This window comes from Ammospiza nelsoni, chromosome 1 (assembly GCF_027579445.1).
Source record: "Ammospiza nelsoni isolate bAmmNel1 chromosome 1, bAmmNel1.pri, whole genome shotgun sequence".
NCBI classification, from domain to species: domain Eukaryota; kingdom Metazoa; phylum Chordata; class Aves; order Passeriformes; family Passerellidae; genus Ammospiza; species Ammospiza nelsoni.
Genome location: NC_080633.1, coordinates 153,192,376 through 153,202,261, shown reverse-complemented (window position 1 = coordinate 153,202,261; position 9,886 = coordinate 153,192,376). Strand labels below are relative to the sequence as shown.

The window sequence follows — 9,886 nt, the reverse complement described above, 5'->3', positions numbered from 1 at the left end:
TCTAGATAAGTATTTTTAGCAAGAACTACAAGTCCTCTCTGTATTTGATGACATCAGAGCTCTGTTTTACATGCAATGTCCCGACTGCAAAAAATATCCCCTTCTTGTTCCTGCTCTTGGAATATTGCAACAATTTCTGTCCTTATCTCATCTCTCTTTCATGTTTAATGTGTGTTCCAAGAGGGCTGTGTGGGGGTCTTTTCCTCTTTCTTGCTCTCAAAGATGATTAAATATATAATTTTTTTTTAAAAATGAAGCAGCCAAACAGCTCCTGGTGTTTCCCACCTCTGCAATCAGGGCGTGCTGGTATAACAACCACCACTCATGGCCTGGCCAGTGTCCTGCTGTGGAAAGCCACTGGAAAAGATCCCTGCTGGAAAACCCAGTCCTTTAAATATTAATCCTGCTGTTCTTGCGATGCTTCCCTGGGAATCCTGCTCAGGGCAAACTAGGATTGAACCTGGGTCCTCCTTCAGTTTAAATCCAAGCTGAGTGTTTTGTCTTTCCGGGGAAATTATCTTTTGGAATGCCCACTCCACCTTCTGGAATTGTGGAGCTCACAAGTAAAGGCTACTCAAGGTTCATACCTAGCACTGATTTTTGGCTGGAGGTGGGACTCCATAGGATATCCCAGCTGGAATATCCTCACAGATGAGCCTCTCTTGTTCTTTACTTTCTAATTCTTGAGTGGAAAAAAGCACTTCAGGTTTGGAAGCAGGAGATGCAGATCAGGAAAAAATTCCTCCCCGTGAGTGTGGGGAGGCCCTGCCACAGGTTTTTCAGACAAGTTGTGGCTGCCTGTCCTGGGCTGACTATATGATGCTTTTATCCCAAATCGTCTCGTTCTGTTATGCTGAATAGTAAGTTTTGCACCTTTAAGACGTGTTCCAGAGAGTGAAGGGGGGGAGAGAAGAAGCACACAGTTTGTTTTCAGACACTGCACTCACTCCTGCACATTCCTGCTCCTGCACTGTGATGTCTGCGAATGGACAGACAGCTGCACAGAGCTCTTTTTGCTTTTAGTTAATGTTAGCTAGCTCAGGCTAAGAAGTTCCCTGGACTGTGGTTTTTTCCCTTTTCTTTGGAGCTGTTTAAACCTGCTCTGGACTGAACACCCAGGGGAGCACCGGCAGCTCCACCTGTGGCCCACCAGGCCAGGCCTGGCCTGCGACATTTCCAGCACCGGAGGGACTGACCAGAGACTGAGTGAGCTGAGCTGCAACCCGGGGAGGGGTTTTTTCAATTTTTCATCTCTTTTGGAGCAGCAAGGGGTTTTATTGTTTAATATTGTTTAGGTTTTACTGTTTAATAAACAGTTTTTTTCCACTTTTCTCCAAGGAGGTAGTTTCTCCTGCACCAGTTGGGAGGAGAGGCTGATTGAATCTGTTTTCCTACAGGAACCCCTTTGGGGATCCTCTCCCAGATTTGCTCTGGACCAGGACACTGCCCCATCCCTGGAAGTGTCCAAGGCCAGGTTGGACAGGGCTTGGAGCAACCTGGGATAATGGAAGGTGTCCCTGCTCATGGCAGGGGGTTGGAATTTGATGATCTTGAAGCTCCCTCCCCACCTAAACCATTCCATGACTCTGCATACCTCTAGTGCTGCCCCACATTTGCAGAAGGGCTGGAAGGCGGTGGAAAAGGCAATTTTTTTGACCAGATAAAACATAAGGCACTGAGGAATGCCCTCAAATCTGGATATAAAACCTCTGCATGTGTTGGGAAGAACAAGCCCTCAGACAGACAAGAAAAATCCTTCAGCAGAGCAACACCAGTGCTGGATTCCGCTGGCTGTGAAGCCTCACCCGGCAGGGCTGAGAGGTTGCAGGTCTTTTTCTGGCCCTTTGGAGACACATTTTCCTCTGTTCTATTTTCTCCAGCCTATATTTAAACTTCTCTCTCCCCGTGTCCACTCGACCCAGTGACGCAAAAATCCGACCAGGCCTTTGATTCTCCTGCATTTCCTGGGGCACTGGCACTGGCTGTGTTTAACTCCTAAGGGGCAAAGGGAGGGATAAATAACAGCAATAACCCAAGAAACAGCAAATTTGATTTTTTAAAGTGTGCCTGTTCTGCCTGGTGGCTGCCACAGTGTGATCAGGTGACTTGTAACACAAAAAAGGCCATTTTGTACCCCTGCGTGAAGGGTTTGTCACCTCTCCTAATCAAGGAATGCATTAGAGGTGCTTTGAAGATAAAAATCTGATTCTGGGTCTGTTTTGGCTCCAGTAGAAACTTGTAGGTCATGTTGGTGGGTGAGTCCTGGGTGACAGGAGGCTGGGAGGGGCAGGATGCTCACAGCCAGCACTGGTGACATGAGGGGACAGTCCCCACAGGGAGCATTTTTGTAGCACAGCAGGGTCACTCCCAGCCTCCTGTTGGCCTCGATGCTGAGCTCAGTCTCTTTTGCTCCCTGAAACCCTCCCAGTTCTTCCTGTGCATATCCCAAAAATGCCTCCTGTCCCACTATTTTACCCCTCTCCCCCTCCTTTTCCAGCCGGGATGGCCATAAATCTGACTTTTCCATGGAGGATTTTTGCACTCCTGTGCTCATCCCTGTGTGTGGTTTTCCCCCTGTCTGGCACAGCACAGTTTGGGAGCTAAAAAACAAGCCATAAATGTCGCAGAGACATCTTTTTATGAAAATCCTTTCCTTAGGATTTTTTTCCTTCTGAGAAGCTGAGAGGCCTCAGAAACAAAATTTAAACAATGATTATCTGCTGCTGTGGAAAAAAAAAGAGGTAGATCTGTGATTGGTCTCATGTAGATGTTTGGAATTAATGGCCAATCACGGCACAGCTGGCTCTTTCTCTGTCCGAGTCACAGACCTTTGTTATTCATTCTTTTCTATTCTTAGCTTAGCTAGCCTTCTGAGAACCTTTTCTTCTATTCTTTTAGTATAGCTTTAATGTAATATATATAATAAAATAATAAATCAAGCCTTCTGAAACATAGAGTCAAATCCTCATCTCTTCCCTCATCTGAAAACCCCTGTGAATACCATCACAATAAACCCCCTCCCTGCACCCTGTGCTGCCCCACACTCCTTTCCCATGGGAATATCCAGGACAAAATAAAGATGCTGCAGGCTGAAAAACAGAGAATCCAACTTTATTTACCAAATTCTCACCCTCACTCTCCTAGTCCCTCTGTATCCAGACCCTGCCTCATCCACGGGTGGAAAGCAGAACCCGGGATCCTGCAGAAAATGTGGAAAGGCTGCTGGAGACAGAGCTGGAATCCAGGACAAAAAAAAAAAAAAAAAGGAATGTGATCTGAGAATGGCAGGGATGGAGCTTTGCTTCTGGCCTGACACATCCAACTGGTTTTGAAGCAGGGAAAAACAGAACAAACGAGTGGGAAGTAGGGCCTGGTGCTCAGTGCCTGTGAGGGTGGGTGGAATTCTGGGATTTGAGTAACTTCCAATTATTGTCCTCTCCATGGCATTTGCTCCCTGCAGATCTCAGCATTGCCAGGGGGGTGTTTCAGTGTTTTAGTGGGTTTCACCTCCAAGGAAAAGGGCCCACCATCCTCCTGAGCTCTGCCAAGGAATGCAAGATTGTCAGAGTTTTCTCCTAAATGGTACTGAGACAGACATTGAGAAAATACTCCCTCTGTGCAAGGAGGAAAAAGAGCCCCCTGCTTTGGTTTCTTGTGGAAAGAGAGTGGAAAAGGGGGGGGAAAATGGAGGATAAATAGATTTTGCCACAGAGGAGGTTGCAGGGATGCTGTGAGCACACAAGGATGGTGCATGGGGTGTATCCATGCTCCACTCTACCCTTGTTTCCTGATCATCTGGACGATCCCTGGCAATAGGAGCAGAGGGAATGGAAAATTTCCTGCATCTCTGTGAGCTGGGCACACCTGGGTCATTCATATCTGCTTCCACTCCAGCTGCTTTTGCAGAAGGCAGGGCCTCAGAATCAATCCCACATCTGCTCCAAGCAAATCCCAGCTGGGATCTCAGCACTTTTAACCAATTTTTCCTAGAGCTGAGGGTCTGGGATAACCATTATTTTTCCTATCCTGCAGTCTCTGCTCTGAAGGGATGAAGGGAGGGCAGAATAAGGGAAGAATTTGCTTGGAATAGTCTTTAAAACATCTGGAAAGGGAAATCCGGGAGCTCCAACTGCAACCTGAGCTCAGGCAGAAGCTGAGGGAGGCGGATGTGTGTTTGTCTGGCCAAAGTTGGAAATTTGAGTTGCAGCTTTGTCAGTCCAGGGGGTGTGCTGAGCTTTCCAGAAATCCATCCTCTTCCCACATGGAAGCTGAGCCCTTCTGAACTCATTCCTTAGCTTATCCTTGGACTTAAGCTCCAGATCTCTGCAGTTGCCACCCACACCCTGATGGGCAGGAAGTAACTGGGCCCAGATCCATCTGCTCCTCTCAATCAGGACATGGCACAGGATTCCCAGAGAAGCTGTGGATGCCCCTGGATCCCTGGAAGTGTTCCAGGCCAGGTTGGATGGGGCTTGGAGCAACCTGGGATGATGGAAGCTGTCTCTGCCCGTGGCAGGGGATTGGAGCTGGATGATCTTGAAGGTTCCTTCCAACCCAACCCATTCTCTTTGGATCCTGAGAAGCAGCTGAAGGTGAGGAACATCTCCTTAAACAGCAGGAAACTGGAGATTTGAGGGGTTTAAGTCCAGGCTAAGTCCAGGTTTAAGTCCATTCTTGGCTTGAATCCAGCATTGAAGATGGGGTGAAGCCACCCGTCAGCATAGAAGGACATTCCCAAAGCATCTAAGAGTTCATGAGGCAGCTTGGCAGGGAGAGTGGTGGGCTTTCAGCTGGAGCTGGGACACTTGTGACCTCACAGGGAGCACTGAAGGACCGTGCCAGCCACCAGTGCCACCAGAGCCAGTGCTGCAGAGCTGCTCCTCACCCCACTGCTGGTCTTTGTGTCATCTGTGCACAGGTCAGTGTAGCAGCAGGATTTGGGCTTTTGGGCCCCTATCCCATTGTAGGCGAGGCATTCCTCCTCACAGTCCCTGGTCACGGTGATGTTGCCAAAAAAGGGATAACCTGGGAGAGGCAGATTGGACAGGAGGAGGAGGTGAGAGAGGGGAAAAAACAGGGAAAGAAAATGGGATTGAGAAACACTGACAGAGGAGGGGTTGGACATCCCTAATCCATGGGTGCCTCTAACCCAGCCTATTTTTTGTGGGAACAGGCCTGCCAGCTCTCACTGCTGACTCTCTCTCACCCTCCTGCTCCTTTCAAATCATTCTAGCATGGACAAGGGACACAATTCCCCATACAGGTTTGCACCCTCTATAAATTCAAGGTCCAGAGAGATATCAGGGTAGGAAAGGCAACACAGCGGTAACAGGTGCAGTGAGTCCTGATACTTCACTGTGAGGCTCCAAATCTGATGGATTTCTCTCCTTCCCTCTCTAAAGTGGGATAATTTCACCAGAGTTTTTACAGAGATGTTAAAGGGACTGGGATGGGGAGAGGGAAATGTGGCCAGCAGATTGAGGGAGGTGATTCTCCCCCTCCGTTCTAGTGAGACCCCACCTGAAGAGTGGAATCTGCATCCAGCTCTGGGGTCCTGATACAATAAAGACAGGGAATTGTTGGAACAGGTCCAGAGGAGGCCATGGAGATGCTCCAAAGGCTGAAGCTCCTCTACTCTGGAGCCAGGCTGGGAGAATTGGGAATGTTCATCTGGAGAAGGGAAGGCTCCAGGGAGATCTCAGAGCTCCTTCCAGCGCCTGAAGGAGCTCCAGGAGAGCTGGAGAAGGACTTGGGCAAGGGATGGAAGGACAGGACAATGGGAATGGCTTCTCACTGCCAGAGGCTGGGGTTAGATGGGATTTTGGGAAGGAATTTTTGGCTGTGAGGGTGGTGAGGCCCTGGCACAGGTTTTCCATAGAAGCTGTGGCAGTCCCATCCCTGGAAGTGTCCAAGACCAGGTTGAACAAGGTTTGGAGCAACCTGGTCGACTGGAATGTGGGAATTTGGAGTTCCATGATCTTTAAGCTCTTCCCCAACCCAACCCATCCTGGAATTCTCCCCAGGGCCCCTCAGCGGCAGTGGTGTCACTCACCTAAGTCCACGGAGTGCAGGGTCGTGGTGCACACGGTGGCTCTTGGGGGACACGTGACGGGTGTCCTGCACTGGGAAATGTCTGTGGGCTGCTTGCACACATAACATCGCAGGGACTGGGCTGCAGAGGGGACAGAAAAGGCTCTGAGGTGACACAGCCAGGAAGACAGACCCAAATCTGCAGCTTTCTGACCAAAATGCAGCAGTGTCCAAAATTGTCCAAAATTAAGCGTGTCTGGAGGCAATGGCAGAGCTTGGATATGCCAGGGGGGAAAAGGATAAATCCCAGCACTGGAGGACAAGGGTGATGTAGCAGGAGCTGGGCCTAAACATGACTTTGGAGGCTCAGCAGCCTGAAAAAGGGGGATTTAGAGGGACTTAAGCTTGAGTTTTGGTGTGTCTGAGCATCCTCTTTAAGAATTCAGCCTAGAGAAGAGGAGGCTGAGGGGAGACTTTTTGGGATCTACAACTTCCTGATGAGGGGAAGTGGAGGGGTAGCACTGATTTCTTCTCTCTGGAGCAGTGACAGAATCCAAGGGAATGGCCTGAAATCGTGTCAGGGGACGTTTAGGTTGGATATCCAGTGCCTAACTGGGTTCTTCCCCCAGTTAGGCACTGGAACAGACTCCCCAGGGAATGGTCATGGCCTCAAGAGCTCAGGACATGTTTGGACAACGCTCTCAGGCCTCAGGGTGGGATTATTGGGATGTCCTGGGCAGGACAAGGAACTGAGCTTTGATAATCCTTGTGGGTGCCTTCCATATCAGGATATTCCATGATGGTAAAAACCAGCTCCCTCTGCTGAGAGCAGCATTCCCCAGCTCTGACAGATAGGCAGCTTCCCCATCCCTCCCCTCACAGCAACAGCTCCTTCCTGCTCGTTTCAGGGAAATTCTGCAGGAATCAGTAACTGAGAGCAGGATTTAAATTTCAGAGCTGTGTCAGAGATCCTGAGGGCTGAGTGAGGCCCTAAAACCGCTCTCATCAGGGGCCACTGCTGCTTTTTGAAGAGGCCATGTACAAACCCTTGCTGGCTGCCACCTGAGGGAGGGACATCTCTAAATATGCAAATCTATGCAAAGCAGCTCTCAAAACCCTCAGTGTGAGCGCTGTCCATCCACAGCCAGCAGACACTGAGAGTGTGGATTTTCCAAAGTCCTGCTGGTGTGGCTTGGTGACAAAAACCAGCCTGGTTTGAGATTTTCTATCCTACCCTCCTTCCACCGGCTGAAAAACAACCGGCGAGCGTCCAGTGCCATCTATTGGTAAAAATTCAAACCGACGCTGTTTTTTTTTTTTTTTTTTTAATTCCCGTTCCGCCATCAGAGGAACCTCTGGGGCTTTGTGATAAGGATAAATATTTTTGAAGGCATTTGTTTGAACACCTGACTTCAGAAAGGAATTTTCAAACATCTACTCCTCGCAGCAGCTCCTTTGGAAAATTGACCTGTGGGGTAGAGCCTACACAGTGCAAAACTTCGCTTTCTCATTCCTTAGCTCTTGCTAAGGAATTCAATTCAAAGAGACAATTCCTTGTCTCTTTGCAGAAGTAAAAAGGAATTTTTCATGGAAATATTTCAATTTTCCTGTGGCCATACTGCCTGTAAACAAGGGTGGTGGAGCCATCCCTGTTTATCCTAGCTCAGGACCTCACTAGTTCCCTTCCCAACAATCCATGATCCAATCCATAAAATTGTTATATATTTTAACAGAGGTAACACATAATCAACAATCATTTGGATGTCTGTGGATGTGTAGGATGGATGGATGGATGGATGGATAGATAGATGGATGGACAGAGCAGTTCTGGCTTCAGGAACTTGAGAAACTGCCCTGCAACCCTTGGGGTGAGGTGGTTTCCATTTACAAACCTCAATATTTTCATAGATATACTGGGAAGTGCCTTGGGGGAATTAATCCCAGTTAAAAGCAGGTTTAAGGAAGGAAAACCTCAACCCCCTCATCTTTCACCGACTCCAGATGGGACATTTAGAGGACATGGGTTTTGTGGGAAGGTTGCATGGAAGAGGAAAGTCCAAATCCGTAAGGACTGGGACAAGAAAACTGAACGGGGACAACTCTGTGTCCTGATCTGAGCCAATAATTCCCAGTTCCTCACTGTCCAAAAGGACCTTCTATTCCTATATCAAACCTCAGGAATATGAACGGTCACAGACATATCCCTCAGCCACAACAGGGGTGCCTAGACCAGCTGCTTCCCTTTGGATCATCCCCCCAAAATATTTCTGCCTGATTTCAACTGCAAAGCAAATGGGGTTGATAACTCTGTTTCCATAAAATTCTTTGAGATTTTGGGTGGTTTCTCAGAAATTCCATTAAATCCAAGGGAAAAATTCGGATGGAGATGTTTGATCCCTGCCCAGGCTGCCTTTCCTTTGAGATCTTCCATGGAAACAACCCATGGATCTGGGGCCCATGGGCTGTGGGTTAAACCCCTCTGGGGTGGTGTCATCCCTGGAATGCCTGCTCCAGGCAGGGATGTGGCTGCAGTTGGTCACATCTGCATGGAGGAAGGACACAGCGATGGCCAAACCCTGCTGCCAGCTTGCCCAAGATCCAGACCCATCACACACCCAGGGGAATTTCCCATTTCCACCTATCTCCTGAAATATCTCCTGGAATTCCAGGGGAATTTCCTATCTTCTGAAATAAGGGAAAATCCTGGAGCTGAGGGTTTAATAAAACTTTCCAATGTCCTTGGAGTTATTTCTCATACCCCCACTGTATTGAAGTTTCACCTTCTGGCTTCCAGCACTTCCAGCAGCCAGCTGGGAGGTTTTAGGAAAGTCAGGAGCTCGGAATGAACATTCCTGATGGGACAGGGTGGCAGCTCAGGTAGAGACTGGCACTTCAAGCTCTTGCCCAGGCTGGTTCTCCCCTGTGCCTTGTGGTTGTCCCCTCCATCCCTGGATGTGGGTGACAGGAATCCAAAAGACATGCATCGCTCCCAGTCAGGCATCACAGCTCTTCCCACCAGGAATGCATCTCCCCTTTCCCATTTCACCCTCTCCTTCAACCTTCTTCAATACAAAAGGCATCATTTCCCTTACCTGGGGGTCACCAGGTCTTTCCCCTCTTTCCCCTCCCACAAATTTTCCAGGGTGGGGGGCCCTGGAGTGTTGGAAATGAGGAGCTCTTACCCAACTCCACGAACGCCAGGCCCAGCAGGAATCCCACCAGGAGTTTCTTCATGCTGAGAGCAGATCCAGGCAGCCAGGACAGATCCAGAGAGCTTCTCCCAAGGAGCTTTATATGTTTTCCCACCCTCCACCATCAGCTGTTGTTGATCCTGTGGGCGGATTCCCTCGGGGTGATCAGGGGAAAGCCCAGCTCCAGTCTGGATTGGGATTTGCAGAGGAACGAGTTCCCTGATGAGGTGACATCACCCCAACGAGCAGACTCCTGCCATACCTCCGCTCTTCCCCAGGTTTATGTCCTGGGGCTGGTCCCATGGAAAAAGGAAAAACACGGCTGGCACTGCAAGGTGTGGCCCCGTGCCAGGGCTTGGATGGGGAATGTGACAAGGTTTGTTTGCTCCTTCCAGTCTGGCTCTACGAGCCCAGAGCTGGCTTGTGTCACACATGTTATACTGGCCAACAACTGGCAAGGGGCAAGTGACAGCAGGCTTGGCTTCCACGTGCTTTGGAGAAATTATTCCATGGGCTGGCAGGACTGGGGTTGCCCAAAGATGTTTTCCCAAATCCAGTTCAAAATCAAGCCTGGTTTCTGGATTCCTTGATTATTAACTGAGCTGCTGGGCATAGAAATCACTTGGAGGCCTGTGGGATATGGTGCTTCCATATCCCACTTCCAA

General features: G+C 49.2%; 1 protein-coding gene across 1 annotated transcript; it reads right to left on the bottom strand.

Moving 5' to 3' along the window:
* Window positions 1–3,216: 3,216 nt before the first annotated feature.
* On the bottom strand, window positions 3,217–9,383 carry LOC132078511 (ly6/PLAUR domain-containing protein 2-like). The gene is made up of 3 exons (XM_059480703.1): window positions 9,213–9,383; window positions 6,053–6,172; window positions 3,217–5,025 (listed from the first exon to the last, which is right to left on the bottom strand). The coding sequence occupies exons 1-3, from the start codon at window positions 9,262–9,264 to the stop codon at window positions 4,814–4,816; spliced, it is 384 nt and encodes a 127-aa protein (XP_059336686.1). The 5' UTR covers window positions 9,265–9,383; the 3' UTR covers window positions 3,217–4,813.
* Between the last annotated feature and the right edge of the window lie 503 nt (window positions 9,384–9,886).